Consider the following 25,145-nt stretch of genomic DNA (forward strand, 5'->3'; position numbering starts at 1 on the left):
TTGAGTCTCCTGTCCAGACTGGCACTTCTGTAAGTGCAATACTGTCCTTTGCTGCTAACAAGGGTCCAGCTGGGCCTTCTGTGCCTGAGGACTTTCCTCTCCAGACAGCCTATGCGGCCTCCAGAACAGCAACTGCATAGATCACTGAGGTGGTCAGCTTGTGTCCACCCCAGTGGCAGCATGGCCCGACCGCCTCCTTCTCTGGCATAAACCCCTGTAAGAATTTGCCCCGGGCATAAACCAGGATGACCAAAAGAACGCAGGAACCAGGTGCTGGTGGCTCACGCCTGTAATCCTAGCTACCCAGGAAGCTGAGACCTGAGGACGGTGGTTCAAAGCCCAGGCAGGAAAGTCCAAGAGGCTCTTAATCTCCAATTAACCACCAGAAAACCGAAAGTGGTGCTGTGGCTCAAAGTGGTAGAGCCTTAGCCTTGTCAGAAAAAGCTCAGGGATAGCGCCCAGGATCCACAACTAAAAAGAGGAGCTAAGGTGTGGAGGCCCGACTAGACACTGTCACCTTTGAGACTGGCAGCAAATTTAACTTGGGAGAGGAGGGAATACAGTGAATAACGAACACAGGAATAATAAATTTATTTTAAGAACCACATATGACAGAGTAGTGCACATATAAAAAGGGGAAACTTGCCACCAGAGGGCGGCTAGTGCTGCCCAGCGTGGCAGATGACCCTGGGGGCCATCCTCAAGGAAGCCCACACTTTCTGGGGGTTGGTGGGAAAAGTAGGTGTTCTGAGGACACTGGGTCCCAACAACAGGTCACAGCAGGGACACAGCACCCTCACCCAAGTGACACAGCCTGACCCAAGTGTCAGGCTCCCAGACACCCCTGCTCCCTCACAGCACTGAGGCCTGTGAGGTCCAAGGCCCGGCTGGAGCCAGTCCCTCGCTGTGGCTTGCCACACACAGGGACAGGAGCCTGTGTCTCTTTATGTGGTCCACATGCCACAAATGGCACAGCCTGAGCCCACCACCTAGCAGATGTGTCTTCCAGAGGCTCCTATAAAAACAAGTACAATGTATGCTAGCACACAATGCTTGGACCCGACCCCCAGTTCTCCTTCACGCTACTGAGTACACAGAGCCTGGAGTGAGCACAGGGAGAACTTTCGTTAGGAGGGCCACACTCGCTGTGCAGCCAGCTCCAGCCCCCTGGCCCTGTACTGCACAAGTGTGGGGAAACATTTGGCAGGTCCCCAAGGCAGGGGATAAAAGCAGGAAAGCTAACTTAAGCCCAGGCTCTAAGGAGGCCAACACCTAGACATGTTCAAGAGGCGATGGGTGCGGGCCTGCAGCCCCGCTAGGCTGCACGGCAGTCCTCACAGTTCCTGGCTAGGAGGCTGAGAGGCAGGCCTGCTGGATGCTCTGTGCCCAGGTGTTGAGTAGGGCAGTGACCGAGTGCTTGTCAGGCAGCTGCAGCAGCCTGGAGGTCATGCACTGGTGCACGGACTGCAGAAAGGGGTTGGCATCTGCAAGAGAAAGTGGGTTGATGAGTGCCAAGTCTTCTCCAAGGGGCAGCTGCACCTGAGCCCTGGGCCAGAATGCACCTCTGGCAAGAGGTGCCTTGGTCTTGGTCTCCTGCCAAGACTGGCAGTTCCTCACAGCAGAAACACAATGAATTGGAATTTGAACTGGTTCTGGAGTCCCTGGCTTTTCCTCTGACACTTTTAGGAACCAACCTAGCTTTGCTGTGTGCCAGGGCTGAGCTTCAGGGGGGTGGGCTGGGGTGGGGGGGTAGAATGATCCTCAGATGGATCATCATGAGCCTAAGCTCCTGGCAGTGGCCCTGTGTCGGCACTACAGAGACTGGTAGCTGCCGAGAGCAGCTGGGTCTGTCCTGAAGCCATGGGCTTGCTCACCCCACCTCTATCAAACAGCTTCTTGGAGTCTCGGGACAGAGGACGAAGGACACAATACAGGGCAGAGGCTGTCTCTAAGTGACCACTGAGCAATCTTTTTCTGCCTGCCTGTGCAAGGGAGGTAGGAAGGACAAGAGGGGTTCTGCCTACAGAGCTGGCCCCAGGTATCTCCTCTGGGCTTACCGTACTGCCACTGTCGGTCGATCCACAAGGGGCTCTGGGCAGGGTAGTCAGCGGGCACACTGAGCTCCAGTGGTGGCACAGTTGGGAGGTCCTTGTCATCTGCAACACAAAAGGTGATCTGGCCCAAGCTTCGACCCACACAGCCCTGCTCCTGAACTGGCTCTCTGCTCCTTGTAGGGAGACTTGCTGCAGGCCTGGATGCCTCTTGGGACTTCTGAACACTGGGCCATGGAGTGCCCTGTGAAGATGGGTATCCAGGGGTGCTACCATAGTCCCCCCAACAGCCTCAGATAAGTACAGTCACTTCTGGAAGAGAAGCTGAGGAACGAGGACAGAGGAGGCAGCTTATCAGGCTGGTATTTGACTTTTGTGCTCCTGCTTTGTATTCTTGCTCAACTCCCTTGTTCAGCTAACATTCTAGTACTTGGGCTATGCCTCCAAGTTTACTATTCCTAATGCTCTTTCTGCCCTGTCTGACTCTGAAACTTGATATTATGGTTTGGGCCTCTTGAGTAGCTGTGAGCCGCCACCAGCATCTGGCGAGTACCAGTGTTCTGAAGGCCTGGCATGGGAGGGTAAGCCCTTGGACTGTAGGCTAGGCCTTGCTCTCCTAAGCCACTCAACCCTACCTGAACACTCACCCAGCCTGCAGATCAGATGGACAGTGCCGTTGTTACTGCAGTGGGAAGGGTCCAGGTTCACCAGGAATTTGGGGTCTAACCTGGCCACCTCTCCCTGGAGCACATTGGGGATGCTCTGCCGCTCATCCTCTTCAAGCCTTCGCTTCCGGGAGCACACCACAGGAGCCCTAGATGGGGACCATGGTGACATAATTACACGCAGTCTTGGTCCTCCTGCCACCCACCGTGAGGCCTAGCCCCAGCCGCACATACGTGATGGGGGGGCCATGGATGGCTGTCATGGCAGGCACAAATGTGCGGTACAGGGAATGATTGAAGACAGGTGAACGGATGTTGGCCAGGACAGCATCCAGAAGTGGCTGGCACAGGTCCTGTTGCTTGGTTGGTAGCACTGGTGGGGGTGGGGGGGTAGGCTGGGAACAGGATGGGCAAGGTCAACAGCCTGGGCATGGGGCCTCATCCCATCCTGAAGAGGTAATCCAGATCCCCAGGTCCCTCACCACAGCGGCTTCCTGCAGTATTCCTGGACACAATTCTGTCCCAACAGCCTCATTCCCACCCAGGTTCCTTCCCTGGGCTGGGGCCTTGTGCAAGCTGGCAGATGCAGGGTAGCAGGAATACCCATGGAGACCAAGGGTGATCTCTTTCAGGTCCTCACTCTCCATAGCAGACTGGCCCTTGAACAGAGGCTCCTTCTCGCTAATGTGTGTGGAACATCCCTGGGGCTCTACTCACCACTGCCATATCGTTCTTTAGTTTCTCCAGGGCAATCTCACACTTCTGCAGGGTCCTGAGGGGACACCTGAGGGGAGAGAACATGTAGGATGTCCTTCTGTGACTATCAGCCACTCTCAGCCTAGACTGAGACCTCAGCCTCCTCAAGGCCCATTCAGCAACTGGCATTCTCAGTGTCTAGAAAGGGAGCAGACCTGAGTTGAAGGGAGGCAGAGACAGAAGAAGGATCATCTAGATACACAGGTCTGTGGTGTACCCCGGCCTAGTGTACAGAGAAGCATGAGGCTGGCAGGCAGAAGGGAGTCAGAACCTGACCAGCCACTTCCGCCCATGTGCTTTTCACAGGTACCACCATCACCATCATGTATGAGCACAACTGGTTCTGCTGAACATGAGGTGACAAAGCTAGCCTATCACAGCAGCTGACAGCAAAGCCACAACAGACCAGGACAATGGCTGAGGAGCCAGGCTACCATGGCCACAGGTGGAAGCACAGGTGGTTATAGTAAGAGCCCTGAATAGAGCAAAAGCTGAAGAAGTGAAGTCTGGGTTTGAAGCATAGCAGGACTGGAGGTGGAGCCTCTGTCAGTGGCTACAGAGTTGACAGTCCTTTTGCTACGCCTACATTGCCAAGCCCTGGGGACCTTCCACTTCCTGCCCTAGGGTAAAGCTCACCGCTTGGAGGGGTCAGTCAGAATGTCCAGAAGGCTCTTCATCTTACTCAGGTCTTTTTTTCTGTCTGGGACAGAGAAGGGATACTGAGACACAGGGCCCTGGGCACTCGCAGGACCCTGCGCTCAGCCTGAGGCTCACCTTCATTCTTGTCAATCTTGTTGATCATGCGGCGAAGGGGCTCAATGTACTTGGACAGCTGCTTCAGCTTGTCCAGGTACTGCTGCTCCTCAGCCTGGCTGGAGCCTGCAGGGCTCATGACAGAGCTGGGGTTCACTGCAGGACATAGTAGGTGAGGCTGGCTCTCCGCCAACCCTCGGTGGGGTGCAGATGCTCTGAAGGGTCCAAGAGCTCACGCACCCCTTCCAAGTTGAGGACTTGGGATGAAGAGGGTGACTCTTGGCACCTTGTGGTATGTCCACCCAACCCCAGGTCCAGCTTACCAGGGGTGTTTAAAGGTCCAGGCGAGGGGACACTGAAATTCTGCGGGGTGCGGGCTGTCACTGGGCTCTGTGAAGGCTGGGGGGAGGGGCTAGGCAGAAAGCTGCTGGGAGACTGGGCAGGGCCTGAGCTGCAGTCAAGTGGAAAAAAAGCAGGTCTGAGCAGGGTAACTGGGCAGGCCTCCCCCAGGGACTGGGCAAGGAGGGGTATCCCTGGCCAGCCTACCTGACATTGGAGTTGGGCTGTGAGCCAGGCTGCGGGGATGGCTGGGGAGGAGGAGGCATTGACTGTGGGGTCTGTACCTGCTGGCCCGGCGATGGTGAGGACAGCATGGTGAGGCCACTCTGGTTGACCTGCAAGTGGAGGGGCTCAGCCGGCTCACTGCCATCTGCTCCCAGGTTCCCACTGCACCCACAGGATCATCCTCTGCAGTTTTACCCCCAAATATCTTCTTTCAGATGCTGCCCCCATATACACCCAGGCACAAGCATCACCTCTAGGTACAGTGTCCAAGGGGCTGGCAGGATTACCAGGCAGCGCAGCTTAGCCTCTTGGTGGAGGACACAAGGACTCTGGGCTTGAACAGCCATGACTATTCCCTGTCCAGGAAGGCAATGGCCTCGTGCCATGCCTGGAATGCTCCTGTACGTGAGTCAACAAGGCCCTGCTCCACTATCCATGGAATAGTCTTCCCACATGTTTCTATGAGACCCTCCAAGCCACCAGACTGATGGCCCCAAAATCAAGGTCAGCCACAAGAGTCCTCTATCCCCTGATCGGTTTTTGATTGATAGAGACATGGTCTTATGCTCTGTCCATCTGGATCTACTTAACTGGAACAAGTTGGCCTTAGGACCCATGTGCATGTCTAAGGAGGCCAACACACAGGCGACACCTGCTCTAGCTCATCCAGCACCTCCTCTGGATGACAGAACCCACTGGGAGCAGCAAGTAACTGGGAGGAGGCCCAGCTCCATGTGTGGCTATGCCCCAGAAATGCAGTGCAGTGCTGCGCTCTGCTCCCTAGTTTGCATCCCAGATGATACAAATGGGTTGCTTACACCACTGTTAGCACCAGGATATGGCCAAATTTACCCATGAACCCAAAGAGTTAAAACCACAGTGTCTGGGGACAGGATACGTGACTCCTTTCAGCAGAAAAACACAAGGTGACAGCTATGCTGGTCCCTGACAAACTGGAACCAACCTGAGGCTTTATAAAACACTCTAGAGATTGTCAAGGGCCCAAAGTGGCATCTGTCACACATTGTTCAACCTTCCTTCTGAAGGGCCAGCCCATAGCCTCTCGGACATTGATACACTTTTGAGGCACAGGTCTGTACCTTCCCTGAACTCATACTTTTGCCATGGCTGGAGTGCTGGCTAAGGATGATTCTAACTACCCAGAGGGCCATATAGAGATGCCCAGAGTACAAGTGGAGGCTACCTATAACCCATGCTGTGTGCACTGGAGTGGCAGGTGGCACTGAGACACAGGCACTTTCTACAAGGTTGGGTCTGTGCCCAAGTAAAGCCACTGGTCCAGTGAGAGGAACAAATAGAACAACCTGTTTCTATTACTTTGTGATTAAAACAAAACAACAACAACAACAAAAAATAGGTCGAGAGTTTTGGCCTGATGGTAGAGTGCTTGCCTAGCATGCACGTAGACCCAGGTTCGATACACAGAAAAAGCTGGAAGTGGTGCTGTGGCTCAAGTGGCAGAGCTCTAGCCTTGAAAATGCCCAAGGACAGACAATGCTCAGACCCTGAGCTCAAGCTCTAGGACTGGCTGGTGCACACACACGCGCGCGCGTGCGCGCGCGCACGCCCCCCCCCCCCCCACACACCGCCCTACACTGGAGGGAGAGAGGTAGAAGGACAGAGGGAATGGGAGGGGAGGAGAAGGCTAAGAGAACACAGGCTTTTGGCTGCTGGGCCTAGTCACTCTGAATAGAGATTCATGTTGTGTTAGCTCCAATGTGGGACTGCTCTATGTTGAGTTGAAGAACTGTAGCAGGTTTCTGCCATGCAAGACCAGCACACTCATGGTACTGGGGCACATGTCCCCCACATTATAAAATACGCTTTTAGGCAGGCGCAGTGGCTCATAACTGTAATGCTAGTTACTCAGGAGGCTGAGGATCTCTGTTCAAAGCCAGCCCAGGCACTAAAGTCTGTGATTTATATCTCCAATTAATCACTAGAAAACAGGAAGTGGTGCTGGGGCTCAAGAGGTAGAGTGGTAGCCTTGAGCTGAAGAGCTCAGGGACAGTGCCTAGGCCCAGAGTTTAAGCCCCACGACCGGGAGGTGTGGGAGGAAGCAGCTCTAGAATCAATCCATGTGCTCATAAAATCTCACAGTAGTAAGTTTCCATGTAGAGAATTACAGTTGGTATCAAGGAAAACAAACGGTATAAAGAATATAAAGAACTGACCAGCCTAGTCTAGCCCCTCTGAAGTTCCAGGACATACTGTCACCCTTCTCTTTTACCTGTACCTGGTTCCTGTTCAAGGACCTGTTCCTTGTAAGAGAAAAGACAGTCAGCCCTGGTCTGTGGCTCAAGCCAGGTGCTTCTTTGTGGGGGTAGAATGGTCCCCACAAGGCCTCATGGCTGGGGAGCTACCACAGGAAGGGTACTTCATATTCCCATGTCAGCACCCAACAAGGAGGCATGGGGCACACACTGCCATCTGCTCTGCTCTTGGTAAGTGCAGGACAGGGAGACAAGAAGATGCCCTCAGATAGAAGGCCGTGATCTAAGACATGGGGAAGGGCAGCTGGTTGCTTTCAAAGAGGCAGAGCACCCAGGCCTGTGTAGAGACATGCTCTCGGAGAGAAGCACCTTTCCCCTGTGGAAGGAACCTGGTCATACTTCTTTCCTCACCCCCAGAACAGCCTGGAAGCTTCCTCCTACGTGTTAACGAACAGATTTCCCGATTTCTTCACACAGGAGGCCCCTCCAGACATATCTGGGAAACCATTTGCCCCTTAAATCTCCTCTGCATCTCACTGGGGCTAGGTGGCCCAGAGGTAGCCCCAAAGGATGGGAACTGAGGAGAGACTTCCAGCAGGAGGGAAAACAATCCAAGAGCACCTTTCACTTTCTGAATAGGAAACCAGGGCTCTGAAGAGCCCTTCAGGGGTTCAGGACTGGGGTTGTTCCAGTCCCAGCAGACACCTGGTCTAAAGAACAGTAGTCCCCATTACCCATCTGCAGACATAACTAGCCCAGTGAGTAGTTTGTGGTGGGAGGAAAGAGCCTGGTGGGAAGGGGAGATGCTCTTTACGTCATCTCCTGTCATCTCCTGTTCTGTTCTACCAATGTCCTGCGCATGGACACAGTTGCTAGCAAATGTCACAAGATGAGAAGAGCCATCTTTCAGGGAAGAGCTTTTGATTGCCTGCCACAAGCCCTGAACATGTCACATGTAAATCACAGGTGACAAGGAAGAGATGACTTGCTGAAAATCACTAAGTCACTGCTAATATGCCACGAGGGATCCCAAGATCGGCAACTACCAATGTCTCAGAGACAATGACACACCATTGCCTATTTTCCTGGCAAAGGGGCCCTGCAAAAAAGCCTGAACTGTGAGCTGCACAGTATAACCAGATCAGAAGGTAAATTGCATACAGATGGGGAGAAGGAAGGAGAGGAGGGCAAAGGGGGTGCAGCCAGGGGCCAGCAAAGCAGAAAGGCCAGTCCCCATACAGAAACTTCAGGAAAGGCTTTCACAATGAACTCTAGCTCTCTGGACTATCAATACCTATCAGATACCCTGTAACTGTCCCTCACTCTTGGCATAAAAATGTGCCTCCATTCTAATGCTGCCCACAACACCGCCAATGGAGTCCTGAGACAGGAATGCTGTCACTCTGGTGGACTCTGCTGCACATGCTGTCTGGCATTCCTGTCTTAAGGACTCTCTGGTCATGGTTGATGGGGTTCATGACATACAATGTAGCCTTATGACACTAACAATGTTAGTCTCAAAAAGAGGAGTGACAGAGTGCCTACATTTCTGCTGCTATCCTGCGTGTTCTCTCTCTCTCTCTCCTCTCCTTCCCTCCCTCCCTCCCCCCCCCCTTTTCTGTCGGTCATGGGGATTGGACTCTGGGCCCAGGTGTTGTCCCTGAGCTCTTCAGCTCAAGGCTACCCCCCCCATCCCAGGTCTGGGTGTTGTCCCTGAGTTCTTCAGCTCAAAGCTACCACCCTACCTCTTGAGCCACAGCCCCACTTCCAGTTTTTAGTGGTTAACTGGCAATAAGGGTCTCAGGTTCTTTAGTGCCCAGGCTGGCTTTGAACTGTGATCCTCAGACCTCAGCCTCCTGAGTAGCTAGGATTATAGGCGTGAGCCACTGCACCTAGCCCTACTTTATTATACTCGATGGGAAAAACAAAACCAAGCAGTGTGGAAGTTTGTTCCCCTTCTGAAGGTGGCAGCTTTGGAACATGCTTAGAAGAGTGTATTGAGGTCAGAAGGTGCCAGAAAGCTGGGGCAGGGGGTGGGCTGCAGCCAGATGACCTGGTAGACAAGGAATGGAACAGCTCCTAGATAAACAGTTTGTGTGGTGCTGGGAACCTAATCTAGGATGCTATACATGCTAGGCATGTGTTCTCTCAGTCCCTGGGACAACATTCCTGGGATTGACTCTTTTCTTACGAGGGTCTGGACTGAAAACCAGTTGAAATGACTATATTGCAGTCCAGTATGGCAGGCAGCACAATATACAGGGTCATGGGGCCACGGAGGTCCTGAACATCTGGGTCATGGTTCCCCTCCTTCAGAGATCCCCACAGCCAAATGTGCAAGGGACTGCTGGGGGAGACAGGTGCAGGTCCCAGGCATGCCTGGTGATGGGGGCCATGTGGAGGCGGCTAAAGGAGGCTCTCTGTGGGAGAAGACAGCTGCAGGGCACTGTTAGGGCCATGGGGAGGCCTCTACTGCAGGGTTCTCTCCATCAGCTTTTCTCCCTCCTGTGAACTATCTCAGAGCTTCCTTCCTCTCTGCAGGTATGCACAAATGAGCCCATTTTAGGACAAGCGAAACAAATCCAGAATTCTGTCTGAGTTCCTTGTGGCCATAGCATACTGCTGGAATAGGAGTTATTTCCTTACTGGTGCCACATTTGTCCTACACACCCCACCCTAAAACTTCAGCTACCTACAAGTAATAATAGGAAAAGGAAAGTGTGCATAGTTAGCTGACATTTTCCAACACTGCCTCTATCACTCAAGACACAAAATACAGTGAGGATGAACCCAAAACTTCCATGTGCTAACTTTATTTGGCTTTACCTTCCTTTCTGTTCCTTCTCTCCTCTAATTTGTGTGCCTTTGTGCTGGAAAATCTGACACAGTAAAACCTAACTTAGTTGGCATAACTCGGGATATAAAGTTGATATGCAGGAGGAGAGGAAGGCTGAAGAAGGGAGGAAATGGGTTTGGGAGCAGGTGGGAGGGATGAAGTGCTCGTGAGAAATCCCAGTGGAAATACCTGTTACTAGGTGCATGGCAAAGAGCCAGCCCACCTCAGTACGGCAAGAAGAATCCCAGTTCAGACCAGGCACTGCTGGAATCTTTAGCTTCAGCGGGGAGCTCATCTATGAGCATGTAAAAGCCTGGCCAGCCAGGTATGTCATCAGACCACTCATGTTGAATCTTACCAAGAAGAAGCAGTGTTGAGTTTCATTTGAGCCCCGGATCCTCAACATGTCATTTATGGGCCCTTCTCAGTTTGAACAACCACCTGTTCAACATGCAGGCCTAGTATGTATCACTCCTGCAAATAAGTCTTGCTTTCTATAATACTGCTCATACACTCACACCACAGCCTTCTCTGATGCTGTGGATCCCAGGGGAGCTCAACCACAAGCTCCTCTGGAGGTGGCTACACAATATCTGTCATACCACACTGCCCAGGGTTTGACTATAGCCGACCCTCAGGAAAGGGCAGTGATTTACAGCAGCACTTCCCTGCAAAGGAAAAGGAATTTTAAGAGTCTCTTTGGTGAACTGGAGGCTCTCATGATAAACTCACTAAAATTTAGAGCCTCTATGATGAAAGAACCTCAAGCCCATCTCATTATCAGCTCCTCAGAAAATGAGGCCCACAGAACATGGGTGACAACTGTTAAACCAAAGAACATATGATGGGACAAGTCCAACTTCCACACAATAATAGAAAAGCAGAGATTAAGTCCTCTGAAAAGTAGTAAGTTCCCAGAGTCTACATCTACCTCATAAGGCATGTGTGGGTTCAGTTCTCTGCCCACTGGGTCAGCATCAGCCTCTACACAATGACTATTTCCTGTGATCTGTGCTGTCCAGTTCAGCAACCAGGCCCCCACAGGGCCATGAGGCATGCAAAATGTAACATGTGCCATAAGGAACAGATTAGTTTTATTTAATTTTAATTTAAGTGCAAACAGCCACACATACTAAACACAGCATTAGATAGCACAATCCTAGAAAGCTGAACTATTTGCTTGGCTTGTTTTATTTTACCATGAAAACAGCAGTACTGTGACTAGGAATACAAAAACAAAAAACCCAAAGCCCACAAAATCCCAGATTTATTCATAGCCCTCAAGAAATACCAGCTGAGTTTAGCCTTAGTTGAGCAAACAAAAAAATTATGATACTTGCTTTGGCACTCTGAAAGCCACCATGAAGGAAGTCACCAATGATGACAGGTGCGCTTTACAAAGGCGCTCAGAGGAACCCCAAGCTCCTGGCCGAGCCCTGTGCGCCACCCGGCCCGTAAATACCTGTGCTGTGGGCTGTCCGCCCAAAGAGATGGAGTTCGACGGGATGGCAGACATGGTGGAGGTGGGCGGGAACCGGGCTCTTACGTGCGTCCCACCTTGGGCCAAGGCTTCAGCAATCATCTTTGAGGACAGAGGGACAACAGACAAGGTGATCGCAACAAGAATCACAGTGCATGGCAGGTGGGGCTGTGCAGACTCTCAAGGAAGAGGGCCAAAGTGAGGCACCCTCGGGCAGCTCAGGCAGCCCAGGAAGAGGGGAGACTGGCTAACATGTTCCAGGTTATAGCATCTCCAGGTGCAGCTAGACATTAGGAATATAGAAGTGACTAAGAATGCTGTGTCCAGACCTTTCTTTCTTACTGGCCACACTCCTGTGTTGGTTGTCCTGGTCACATATCAGAATCCTGCAGTCCACAGTGCATTAAGAGCCAGCCCTCCAGGACTGAGGCAGTTCTGGGAGATCAGGTTCTTAGGAAAGACTTGAAAAGAGTACATGGCAATAAGGCTATGAGAAAAGTCAGCCATCATTGAAATAGGAAAGGAGCCCAGATAAGCCTGCTTACCATACCTTCACTGAGCCAAACCCACATCCTGTCTCCTACAGGTCTATCTGAGGCTATTGGTCCTGGTGATAATATGGAACTGGTTTTCTTTCATAACTAATGATAGGAGAAGTCAGGGATGACAGAAGAAGCTGGATCTATCCCTGGTGGGCTTGCTTTCTCTATTATGAGGGATGTCTCCTCCACAGTGATACCAGTAAGATCTATTCCGAAGCATCCAAGAGGACGATAGAAGGAAAATCTCAAGTACCAACTAGGATATCTCTCCTGTCAGTTTCTACTTCTTAAACTATAAAGAAAAGGAGGCTGCATTTGCCATGGCTCTGGTCCTGCCACCCTTACTCCAGGTTCTAGGGGTAGAGCCCAGCTTAGTCCTTGGAAAGCAGGGCCCAATGGACCATCGTATAGTGGAGACTGGAAGGGGTAAGAGGGTACTGCCTGCATGCAGGAAAGGCTGAAACCTTCCTGGGATCCTGACAGAACTGTGGGGTGTCTACTTACAACTAGTGGCCACAGTCAGGAGTCCATTTACAGAGCTCTTTCCAGAAGGGAGAAGAAGTAGAAGTCAAGTGGTACAAGAGGTAAACATGAATGTTATCCAGAAGAAGAAAATTAAGAAGGAATAAAAACATAAATCTAATTTACTGTTGAGTGGTATATTTTAAAAAGGAGAATTCCTAACAGGGGAAGCTCATTTTCTTGCAACTAGAAATTACAGGAAAAAAAAAAAAAACACACACCAACAATGTTCAGTGTATCAGAGTAATCAGGCAGCTGTTAAAGCAGTAACTCACTGTCAACTGATGACATTTCACTACTTACAGGTCACAGCTATCCAGAAAAGAATCTCAGAGAATTCAAAAAATTCTCAGCCCAGCCCAGGCTACAGGCCTGGCTCTCCCTGCTATATTCCCTGTATAGAAAGACTCAGAGGGAAGACAGAGGGGTCCTCTGGGGATGGCCAACTAGAGGACAACTATCAGTCAGCTATGTCACATGCACATTTGTAATCAATGTTTTTCTTCTATGATAATTCTTTGAAACCTGTGACTTAGCACAGCTAAGTTTTCATACACTAGAAGAACAGAAGATTGGAAGATTAAACCATCATCTTGGCTTATTAGCAAGAAAGAGAAGTTTGTTGGGCCCTAGTGAATCTTTCTGCAAGTGATGTATTACTCCCTCCCCAGCCCTTTAGCAACAATACAAATAATATCCAGTAAAAGAGATCCAGATCAGGGCTAATTCTTTTTTTCTTTTTTAGTGCCAGTACTATGACTGATCCTGGGGCTTCAATTCAGGGGCTGAACAATGTCTCTGAGCTTTTGTGCTCCAGGATAGGGCCCTACAACTTGGGCCACAGCTCTACCTCTAGCTTTTTGGAGACTAACTGGAGATAAGAGGCTCATGAACTTACCTGCCTGAACTAGCTTGAACTGTGATTCTCAGATCTTAGCTTTCTGAGTAGCTAAGATTACAGGCATGAGCCACCAGCAGCTGGGACCACTGAGAACTATGCATAAAGATATGCATCACTTGTAATAGGTCCAAACTATATGCCTGCAATCCTAGCTACATGGGTAACTGAGAAAAGGATTGTGGTGTCAGGCTAGCTCAGAGAGAAAAGTCTTTGAGATGAAATCTTCATCTCAAGGAAAGGAAGCTAGATGTAGTAAAGTATATCATTCATTCTTGCGACAAGAGGAAGCCTAAAACAGATAGACTGAAGTCCAAGTGCATAGCAAAGCAGGAAGCGAGATCTATTTCAAAAAGTAAGTACAAAACAGGGCTGAAGGCATTGAAGAGTAAAGAGCAGCAGTAAAGAGCTTCTCAGCAAGTGTGAGGCCCTGAGTTCCTCCCCTAGTACTACAATCAAACAATAACATCTAAGAATACAGTAAGGCATCTATAGCTCACATTTGTAATCTGGACTGAATTCTAGAGATTATGATTCAAAGCCATGCTGGGAACAAAAGTCTGTGAGACTCAATCTCTAGCTAACTTAACTAGCTAGGCTGAATGAATGGCTCAAGTGGTAGAGTATCAGCCTTGAACAAAAAGGAAGATGAGGCCCTGAGTTCAAATTGGGCTATCAAGAAGAAGTGGTGAAGGAATTCAAGAAGAAAATTAACAGCTTGGCACCGGTGGCTCATGCCTGTAATCCAAGGTACTCAGGAGGGCTGAGATTTTAGGATTGTGGTTCAAAGCCAGCCCAGGCACCAAAGTCTGTGAGACTCTTATCTCCAATTAATCACCAGAAAATGTAAGTGGTGCTGTGGCTCAAGTGGTAGGGTGTTAGCATTGAGCTAAAGAGCTCAGGGACAGTGCCCAGGACCAGAGTTCAAGTCTAGGACCAGTAATAGTAATAATAGTAATAATAATAATAATAAATACGGATTTGATTCCTTGGTACCACATACATAGAAAAAGCCAGAAATGGTGTTGTGACTCAAGTGGTACAGCTCAAGCACTGAGAAAGCCCAAGGACAGTGCTCAGGCCCTGAGTTCAAGCCCTGGGACTGGCAAAAAAGAAAAAAGTCTGGCTCTCAACTTGGCACTATTAAAACTGGTATAAATGATTAAGAAATAAGAGTTAGATTTTGAGTCACTGGAAGTGTGATCTTGAAGACAACTGTGGAATTAAGTCTCTTCTCTCTCTTTTGCTTCCTAGCTATCATGAAGTCATAGGCTTTACTATACAACATGCTCCCATGATGTGTAAAAGGGCCAAGAAACCATTAGACTGAAACCTCCAAAATTGTGAGCTTAAAATAAATCTTTCTGGGCTGGGAGTTTGGCCTAGTGGTAAAGTGTTTGCCTAGCATGCACAAAGACCTGGGTTTGATTCCTTGGTACCACATACATAAAAAAAAAAGCCAGAAGTGGTGGTGTGGATCAAGTGGTAGAGCTTTAGCCTTAAGAAAGCCCAAAGACAGTGCTCAGGCCCTGAGGTCAAGCCCTAGGACTGGCAAAAACAAATAAATAAACAACAAAAAACATTAAAAGGCAATTGAACTGTTTCTTCTAAGCTACTTCTCTTGTGTATTTCTCTCCACTTTCTTCTGTAGTTACATTTTGTTAAGGTTTATGGCTCAGAGCAACTCTCCACTATGGCAACCTGGGTTTCAAAGGAAGGCCATGAATGCAGAGGGCTTGTCACACAAAGCTAACTAGTTATGCACCCAGGACCTTGCTTTATTGATTGCCAGACTGTTAGTCCTGGAGTTGGGGTTGAATTCAGGGCCTGGGTACTATCCCTGAACTTTTTTTTTTTTTTTTTTTTTTTTTTTGCCAGTCCTGGGCTTGAGCTCAGGGCCTGAGCACTGTCCTTGGACTTTCTCAAGGCTAGAGCTCTACCACTTGAGCCTCAGCACCACTTCCAGCTTTTTTGTATGTATGTGGTACCAAGGAATCAAACCCGGGTCTTTGCACATGCTAGGCAAGCACTTTAACCATTAAGCCAAACTCCCGGTCCCTATCCCTGAACTTCTTTTGCTCAAGGCTAGTACTCTAACACTTGAGTCACAGTGCCACTTCTGGCCTTTTCTGTTTATATAGTACTAAGGAAGTGTACCCAGGGCTTCATGCATGCTAGGAAAGCACTCTACCACTAAGTCATATTCCTACCCTGGAACCTTTTTTTTTTGGCCAGTCCTGGCTTGAACTCATGGCCTAAGCACTGTCCTTGTACTTTCTCAAGGCCAGAGCTCTACCAGTTGAGCCACAGCACCACTTCTAGCTTTTTCTACATATGTGATACTAAGGATTCGAGCCTGGGTCTTCATGTATGCTGGACAAGCATTCTACCACTAGGCCAAACTCCCAACCTGAACCTTGCTTTTATTTTTATTTTATTTTTTGCCAGTCCTGGCCCTTGAACTCAGGGCCTGAGCACTGTCCTTAGGCTTTCTCAAGGAAAGAGCTCTACCACTTGAGCCTCAGCACCATTTCTGGCTTTTTCTATATTTATGTGGTACTGAGGAATTGAGCCAGGTCTTTGTGCATGACAAGCAAAGCACTCTACCACTAGGCCAAACTCCCAGCACCACGAAGCTTGCTTTTAGTAGAATAGTATCGTGGAGGTTGGAATATTTGCCTGTCATATGCAAATCCCTAAGCTCAGATCCCATTACTATAAAAACAAAAGTAAAGTTAGTCAACCAGCTCCACTAAACTGACATTCTAAGATGAAGGACTGTAAGAAAACCTTCTTGAGGTGTCATATTTGGGAACTGCTCTTGGGCTTTGAAATTCAATGAGACTTCTGCCACCAGTGCTTGGGAATCCATCCCACTGCCAGCTGCCAGTCTCCTTAAAACAATGTTGATGCAGTCCTTGAAAATCCAAACCCACAGTGGGTACTAATGGTTCACACTTATAATCCTAGCTATTCAGAAGGCTGAGAACTGAGAATTAAAAGTTCATAGCTCTCCTGGGCAAACAAAAGCTTCAAGACTCTTTTCTCTAATCAGCCAGCAAAAAGCTGAAAGTGGAGATGTGGCTCAGTGGTAGGTAGTGTGCCAGCTGTAAGTGAAAAAAGCTGAGGGAAGATGCAAGGCGCAGAGTTCAAGTTCTACTCTCCCTACCTCTTAGACCTGCACTCTTTCTATGGTCCCCATCTGAAAAGAAAGGACCCAAGGAACTGTGGCTCCACTTGTCACGGACCCTCAATGTTGAACAGGGTATTGTGCTTCAGAGGTGACTTGCCCAGACTTGGTTCCATGCTGGAAGAACAGGCCTCCATCCGAAGCAGGAAGTTATGGAGCAGACAGATTGGAAGAGCTGTGCCCTCCACACAGGTTTAGTACAGGGTTCTGAGCACACAGAGATGGAAACATCCAGCTTCTAGCAGCTGATGAGATACCAGCCAAGCCATAGGGCACATGATTCTTCAAGCTAGCAGCTTGTGAATACAACAGCGCTATACTGCCCATTCCCTAGCTACCTGCTTTGCAAACACTCAAGAGACCAGAACAGACCTTCTCCCTTTCCTAGTTGGCCAGACCAGAGGTCTCCATGAAGTGGGAAGGTAAGGTTATGAAGAATAAGGGCAGCAACTTCCACTAGCAGGGAAGGTCCATGTCCCTCCTCTGTACCAATATGAAACCCAGACCATATCTTTTTTCAGCACAGACCAAAAGAAGTCACCTCTCCAAGGTCTGAGGACACATCTTATCCGGCAGCAGACATGGCTAGCCTGCCCCCATCACAAACTCCAACCTGTACTATGTTTCACACAAAGCCACATCTGAGCAGGTGACAGAGGAATCTTAAGGCAGGGTGCATGTACTCAGTGCAATGACAAGGGAAGCTGCCAGTTTACCTCAGTCCCCTTCATCAGCATGCTTCTCCTGAAACTGTGTCCCAGAAACTAAGTGATGTGCTAGGTGCAAGAAGGGCTGTCACTGAGTTTTCATCTCTACTGTGAAATGACATCTGACATCTGAGATATGCCACATCTTAAAGAGACTGACCGGCAGGAGGCAAAGATTCCTGTATTCCAGCATCCCAAAAGTATCTAATACTCAGAGAATGGGGCCAAGCCAGTTAGCAACATGAGGGCAGCACACACCTTTCCCACAAGGCACTGGAGTCTTAGCGGTGGGCAGGCTCCTGCTGCCCTCTTTCATTCACTTGCTGCAGCACATGCTCATGCAAGGATTCTGGAGCCAGATGACTACTGCTATTCCTGTCTTCTTCCTAGTTTCTAGAGAGTTGCCTTTGACCTCAGTTAGCTCAGTGGAAGCTGAGGGAGGGTGAAACTGGTACTCATTTCTAATGTACCTTTCAGGGTGATAGAAAGAAAGCAAAGATGATGGGAGCCCAAGGAGAAGTGGGAACACGTATTATACAACTATTAGGTCTCAGTTGGACCTGAGCAGAGCTGGCCACTCTGAGGGCCTTAGGAGTATCTTGCAGAGTTTAATTGGGAAAAAAAACCCCACACTTTACCAGGTCCCTCATTGTTGAGCTTTGTGCTTGATTGCACATGCACCTGCTAATGACTAGAAGCCCTTGGCTCTCAAGGCCCTCACCTGGACTCCGGGAGCCACCATCTGGGCAGCCTGAGCTGTCTGCACTGCTGCCGGCTGCTGCACCTGGGGCTGTACCTGCTGCACCTGGGGCTGCACCTGCGGCTGCTGAACCACCATCGGAGCTCGGACCTTGAGGGAGGAATGGAGAATGCAACTTGGAGCTACCAAGGGCAGTGAGCAGAGCGCCCACTACCTGTGTGGAGCTGTGAAAACTGATAAGCCTTTTGTTGAGGTGGGGAAGGAGACTCAGGATTTCAGACTATGATGTCACTTTGCTTTCCATTCCTGTTCCCATAAAGTCATCGGAAATGTCAAGTTTGCAAGGCCAAGCCCCACTTCCCCAACTCTGGAGAAAAACTACATTGGGATTCAGCACTGAGAATTCCACTGGGATTCTCTACATACTCATCACACCAACCATCACAAGAGCAAAGCAATGGTTTCCAAAGCTAAGTCCACAGCCCAGCTCACTCATCCTTCTGGCCAAAGACACTGATGGTTCACAAGAGCCTCATTCAGAGCCCAGACACCTTGAAGGAAACCAGGGCTGGCCAGCCTGTAGCAGGCTCAGCTGCAAAGATGAGTGTGACAACAGATCAAGTCAAGAAAAGCAGACAACTGTGGGACCACTACAAGGCAAAGTCTTCACAAGGACAGGGCTCACCCCAGTAAGGTGCAAACAAGGAGCTCCTCCCTAGACATTAGTGGATGCCAGAGCCAATCCCCACAAGAAGCACAGCCCACCAAGAAGCACATCAAGGTTCAGGTGACAAGGGACCATTCCTCATGACACCCCAGGATGTTGTGCCTCTGCAAGGCCTCTCACACAGCTTAGGCAAGACCCTTGTCCCCATGCCATTCGATGAATTGGAAATGGAAAAGGCCATAAACCTCAGAGTAGCTCAGAAGATGTTCAAATGGACCTTGTTCACAGCTACCTCTGTCTTGGTGGCAATATTCTGTCCTTTGTTAAAATAGGTCTCATTTTGTACACACATGTACAATGAGATTGGAAATTGTATTTTGTGTGAATATGTCTCTCAAAAATATGGTAATGATAAGGCTAAAATAACCTGGCTTAGGGCTGGAGGTGTAGTTCAGTAGGAAAGCACATGCTTAGCTGATGTGAGACCTGTTTTAAATTCCAACACAAAAGAAAAAGAAAAAAATCCTGACATAGAACATAGCTCCCAGCAATAACTAAAGCACTACAGACACCTGCTACCCAGCACATCCTCCCACATGGTGAGATTATGTGTCAACCTGTCACCACCTTGATGCCCAACAGACGATACTAAAACTTTCCACATGGCCACACATCTGTGAAGCAACCTCTGTGCAGCATGTGGAAGTAGCTCTCTTGCTGGCCTGTGCTATGGAGCCAAATGTGAAGGTTGGAAGCCCATTGCAGTAAGAACCCTTCCTAAACTCAAAAGAGCTGTAGAAACTGCTGCTAACAGAGCCACTGATTATAAGCAACACCATGGGGAGAGAAGCATATGTTCCACAGTGGGCCTCAGGTACTCACGAATTTCAGTTGCTGCTGGGCAGTGTACAACATTTGTCCAGGGAGAGCTTGGGCCTGTGAAACCAAAGGTTGGCTTTGTGACTGTGGTGGGAGTTGTGGTGGTTGGTTCTGAGCAACTGGGGGCTGCTGTGTCTGTGGTGGCGGCTGGTGGTGCTGTGGGTGATGCAACTGTGGCAGCTGCTGAGGGAGGGTCTGGGAAGGGGGAGGCTGCAGCTGCTGCATTGGAGGCTGCTGTATTGGTGGCTGGGCCTGCAACGCCTGCTGCTGCTGTTGTTGCTGCTGCTGCAGCTGCGCCATCCTCTGCAACTGCTGCTGCTGCTGCTGGATCTAAGAACAGAATAACAGCACCCATAAGGCTCTACAGTTCCAGTGGCTCCTTATGCCATCCTTGACCCCAGGGAGCCCAGTTGGAAACATAAACCCAGTTTTCCGGAAGGCCTGCCTGAAAACTGAAGAGGAGCACTATACTAGAAAGACTGTGCACAAGGCTCACACCAGCCACCTTCCATTTACTGAGGACATATCAAGTATGTGTCTGTGCCCTGGCCAATAGAGACTAGTTTGTCCCTGACATGGTTCAAGGGATATATCTAAAGTTCGGTAAGGGGTAAAGAAAAAGTACCATCCCTTAGCAGAGCTAGAAGCTTGAACAACTGCAGAATTCTGTAGTCTTCCAATGCTACTTTGGAGTAGAGTGAAAAGTCAGCAGTATGAGCCTTATGAGCCTCAATGTCTTCTCTGCAGGATGATGAGAGTAAGCAGGGCCAAAGATTTACTATCGGTTCTGAGAGAGGAACTGCTAAGATCCAAGGGCCAGCAGGCTCCCTTAGGGCTTTCCTCCCTCAGCCTGCCATGAACATATCTAACTTCTGAACACAAACCATGTGAGGAAATAGTGGCATCTGGCAGCAGGGCTCCTAAGGTGACACTGCCGCTGTCCTACAAATAACAGCTGGAGTTGAATTGGTATTGTACCAAGGAGCAACAGAAACAAAACCGAAGCTATGTATATCCTCTAAGGAAAACTAAATCTCAGAATCTCTTCTTGCTTTTCTTATTTCGATTAAGAGTTTTTTCTTTTCCTTTTTTTTTTTTTCATGCTAGTCCTGGGGTGTGAACTCATGATCTTATGCTCCTGCTTAGCTTTCTTGTTCACAGGCTGAAAACTTTACCACCTGAGACATGCCTCTAGTCTAGCATTTTTATTGGTTAACTGGAGATGTAGCATTGTGGATTTTTCTGTTCAGGCTAGCTTAATTTATGATCGATCCATATCTCAGACTCCCGAGCCAAGATTACACTTGAGAGACATCAGCCCTCAGTTGACTCTTTTTTTTTTGGAGGAGGGAGGGTGTTAGTTGTGGGGCTTGAACTCTGGGCCAGGGTGCTGTCCCTGAGCCCTTCAGTTCAAGGTTAGTGTTCTACTACTTGAGTCACAGTGACACTTCTGGTTTTCTGATAGTTAAGTGGAGATACGAATCTCACAGACTTTCATGCCGACTAGCTAGGACTACAGAAGTGAGCCACCAGCAACTCAGTTAACTCTAGTTACGAGTGGCTATCAGTCCTCATGGCATATTGGCAGATCTGTGGCCAAGGGCCAAGAGCACCTCCTGAACTATATATATAGCATCCTCTTCCCAAACCAGCAGTCACTTCTTTCCTATGCTTTTCAGAAAGCCCATAGAAGAGGGACAGCTTTAGTCCCCCACATCCAGTACCAAGGCTGACACCTTTCCTGGACTCATGAACTGCAGGACAGACTCCCTGTGGGAACAGGGAAACCTAGTACCTGTTGCTGGTTTTGATGATGCAACTTAATTAAGTGTTGCTGCTGCTGTTGCTGCTGTTGCAGCTGCTGCTGCTGCTGCTGTACTACTGCTTGGAACTGTTGCTGCATTGCACTTTGCTGAGCTTGGAACTGCTGCTGCTGTTGCTGCTGCTGCTGCTGTAGGGCAGCCTGCTGCTGTTGGAATTGCTGTTGCTGCTGCTGTTGCTGCTGCTGTAGCGCCACCTGCTGGAGCTGGAGCTGGGCTGGAAAAGAGATCCAGACTTAAGAGATGCAGCCCTAGACTACCACACAGACTGCTTGGACTGTAGGTCAAGGCCACTGTTATAGCTTCTCAGGCTGTTGAGGGCAGTTAAAAGCAAAACAAACACCACCCCCCCCCCAACAACTCCCATTTATCGGACATGGTGAGCTGGTAGAAAGTGTTATTTGGGTTATGCAACTTTCTACCAGTGTCTCCAGGACTGCTTCTTTTTTGTATGTCAGACCAGAGGCTTGAACTCAAGGCCTGGGAACTATTCCTGGTCTTTTCTGCTCAAAATTGGTACTACCACTTGAGCTACAGCTCCATTTCTGGCTTTTGTTGGGAGTTAGTTGGAGGTAAGAATCTCACAGACTTTTCTGCTTGGGCTGGCTTTGAACTATAATTTTTTGCCTCCTAGGTGGATAGAATTACACATGTATGCCACCAGCACCCAGCCAAGCCTGCTTTCTGAGACTTCCTGGCAGTCTCTGGCCTAGGCTTTACCTTCTTTACAGTGGGTAAAGGCCTCAACTGGCCTTAATTGGGTGTTGGTGTTAACAGAAAGTAATAGGAAGTGATGCCCCCTAGGTATCACTATCCATTTCAAGAAGCTCAAAAGGCAAGGAGTCAGTGCAGAGAGGGTTTCTGATAGAGCAAACAGGATGCAGTTGAGAACTACTTCAACTTTCAACTAATGCCACCCAGTAGACCAGGTCCTATAGAAGTTAGGTAGGAGATAGTGTGGGCAGGATATCAGAGCTTCATCACTCAACTTCTAAGTGCTTTAAGACAGTTTTAGGAGAATTAATCATGTGAGCATTTGTGTATGTGTGTGCATGCATTTGTACTCAGAGCCTGGGCACTGTCTCTTAGTTTTTTTCACATGAAATGCAGCTCCATTTATGGCTTTTTGGTAGTTAATTAGAGTAAGAAGTTCATGGCCAAGAGCCAGGAGTTTGGCCTAGTGGTAGAGTGCTTGCCTAGCATGCGCAATGACCTGCGTTAGATTCCTTGGTACCACTTATATAGAAAAGCCGGAAGTGGTGCTGTGGCTCAAGTGGTAGAGCACTAGCCTTGAGGAAAGCCCAAGGACAGTGCTCAGGCCCTGAAGTCACTCCCTAGGACTGGCAAAAAGATACAAAGAATTTCATGGCCGTTCCTGACCAGGTTGGCTTTAAACTTCCATTCCTGGATCTCAGCCTCCTGAGTAGCTAGAATTACAGGCGTGAGCCACCAGCACCTGGCATCATGTGAGTACCCTAAGTCAATACATTTCAGGGCTGGGAGTTTGATCTAGTGGTAGAGTGCTTACCTAGCATGCACAAAGACCCAGGTTTGATTCCTCAATACCACATATATAGAAGACGCCAGAAGTGGTTCAAGTGGTAGAACTCTAGCCTTGAGAAAGCCCAAGGACTCTGAGTTCTAGCCAGGACTGGCCAAAAGGAAAAACAGAACAAACAAACAACTAAACCAATACATTTAAAAAATATTTTGGGGAGGGACCAGTCCTGGGTCTTGAACTCAGAGTCTGAGCTCTGTACTTGGACACGTTTTTACTGAAGGCTAGCACTCTATCACTTGGGCCACAGCACCACTTCTAGCTTTTTCTGTGTATGTGGTACTGAGGAATCAAACCCAGGGCTTCATGCATGCTAGGTGAGCACTCTACCACTAGGCTATGCTTCTGGCCTGTCAAAATTATTTCTTACTAAAATACAAACTGATAATAAAAAGAAAGTCAGCCTACTTCTAGACAGGGTAGAGTATACAAGGATAATGAGGTACAAAAAGGACAAAGCACCTCCTTCTTTCAAGGAAGGAGAGCCTGATGAAGGCATGGCTGTGAGTCCCAGCCAGCACTGACCCAGGGGCAGGAGCAGCATCCAAAGAGATAGCCCTCAGACATAAGGACAAGGCTGTGGGGACTTCATGGCACTGACGGATGGCTAAGAATCCCTTGAAACATAATGTCTCTATCTCAATGACAAAATACAAGCCCTCCTCAACCTCATAACAAGCCTTCCCTCCCCTCCCCCTGCAGAGTGAGTCCCACATCACTCATCCCTCTGGGTAGCTCAAGGATTTAAAACTTTTTTCTCTCTATAACCATCAGGCATAATTGGGGCTTCTCCATGATTTTTCTCATAACCACTGTAGACTAAGGAATAAATGGTAGTCTTGCCTCCCAACAAAGTAGCAAATTCTTCAGAAAGAGTGGTACTCACTCTGGGGAGTTGCTGTAGACACAACAGCCATGCTGTGAGGAGCCATTCCCGAGGTCCCAGGTGGTGGCTGTCCTGAGAGGGGCATTGGCTGACCCATGGGCCCAAGGCCACCCATTCCACTTAGTGACTGTCCTGGGCCTCGGGGAGGCATGCCGATCCCAGCAGCTCCTGCAGCAGGTCCACCAGTCAGGCTCTGCAGTGCATTCATGGGATCTATGAGAACAAGGGCAATGTCACAGGACAACACCTTGAACTGTGCAGGCTCATAGGTATGAGGTTGATGGGGCATAGACCTTCTCCAACCCAGAGGCTTCACGTACCCCAAAATCCTAAATGGTAAAAGCCAGAGGTCTGGAGCCCCTTGAATACTAGAGCTAGGGCCCTAGGCATGCCAATTATTGCTGTCAAAATGTAAGCCTCTTGAGAGTTGAGACTATACCCTATATCTCTGGCTACGCCTGTAACAAGGTCCTAATACTGAGTAACAACTCTAATGTGGGCAAGCTAAACTGAAGATGGACAGAAGCTTTTAGTGCAAATAGCAGCCATGAACATCCTGGCTCTCCAGCTTTCCTACTGAGTGATCACACAGGACAGATCAGAGAAGCAGGTGGGGCCAGGAAGATACTCGCCACTACCTCTGCTGCCAAGTCTTTTCAGGACACTGTCCCAATATGGCTCTTTGCCAAAAGCAGCACACTAAACATTCTAAGAGGGTATGAGAGGGCTCCATAGAGCACTGAGGGAGAAAAGTTGTGTTCACAAGCCCTAGGGCAGCACACTCAGCTCAGTGAGCAATGATACAATCAAGAACAAGGAACATGATACCATCATCACAATTCATAGCAGTTACCTTTAGATAGGTGTGGCCTGGCTGGGTTGCCTCACCACAGAATTAGGTAGTGTCCAATGATCCTAGCCTTCACAGAGCCTAGACAATCTCTAGACCTCATGTATTTGGTCTTGTCCAGCCTTTGCTAGCACTGGCCTATACAGACAGGGGCATCCAGTTTTTTTGGCCATATAGTCTATGATGTCATTTATTTGTTTGTTTACTTATGCACTGTTGGGGTTTGAATTCATGGCCTTTTGCACTAGGCAAGCAGGCATTCTGCCAGCTCTCACACCCTTTCTGATAGGTTACAGATCTGCCAGCAAGTCTGGATCTGCAACTTAGCAGGGAGTAGAGGAGATCAATTGACACAATTCCTCTTTTTTTTTTTTTTTTGCCAGTCCTAGGCTTGAACTCTGGGCCTGGGCACTGTCCTTGGGTTTTTTTTTTTTTTCCAAGGCTAGTACTCTATCACTTGAGCCACAGCATCACTTTGGGCTTTTTTCTGTGTATGTAGTACCAAGGAATCAAATCCCGGGCTTCTTGCATGCTAGGCAAGCATGAAGCCACTAAGCCATGCTCTTGGCCCTACAATTCCTCTTATA

General features: G+C 49.1%; 1 protein-coding gene across 7 annotated transcripts in view; it reads right to left on the minus strand.

The window, feature by feature from the left end:
- Window positions 1–575: 575 nt before the first annotated feature.
- The window catches only part of Med15 (mediator complex subunit 15), a 66,238-nt gene continuing 41,668 nt past the window's right edge, over window positions 576–25,145 (minus strand). For 4 of the 7 annotated variants that reach the window (XM_090320597.1, XM_090320595.1, XM_090320598.1 and 1 more), the window contains 14 exons: window positions 23,709–23,921; window positions 21,240–21,481; window positions 19,448–19,774; window positions 17,920–18,048; window positions 11,322–11,441; window positions 4,772–4,899; window positions 4,549–4,676; window positions 4,247–4,381; window positions 4,109–4,172; window positions 3,434–3,500; window positions 2,951–3,111; window positions 2,699–2,865; window positions 2,058–2,156; window positions 576–1,484 (listed from right to left, as the gene is read on the minus strand). In XM_090320597.1, the coding sequence (XP_090176723.1) occupies window positions 1,348–1,484; window positions 2,058–2,156; window positions 2,699–2,865; window positions 2,951–3,111; window positions 3,434–3,500; window positions 4,109–4,172; window positions 4,247–4,381; window positions 4,549–4,676; window positions 4,772–4,899; window positions 11,322–11,441; window positions 17,920–18,048; window positions 19,448–19,774; window positions 21,240–21,481; window positions 23,709–23,921 (2,117 nt within the window). In that variant the 3' untranslated portion in view covers window positions 576–1,347. The remainder of the gene's footprint in view (window positions 1,485–2,057; window positions 2,157–2,698; window positions 2,866–2,950; window positions 3,112–3,433; window positions 3,501–4,108; window positions 4,173–4,246; window positions 4,382–4,548; window positions 4,677–4,771; window positions 4,900–11,321; window positions 11,442–17,919; window positions 18,049–19,447; window positions 19,775–21,239; window positions 21,482–23,708; window positions 23,922–25,145) is intronic. The other 3 variants (XM_090320601.1, XM_090320600.1, XM_090320602.1) reach the window with 3 other exon arrangements.

This window comes from Megascapheus bottae, chromosome 28, assembly GCF_031878675.1.
Source record: "Megascapheus bottae isolate mThoBot1 chromosome 28, mThoBot2.hap1, whole genome shotgun sequence".
NCBI lineage: Eukaryota > Metazoa > Chordata > Mammalia > Rodentia > Geomyidae > Megascapheus > Megascapheus bottae.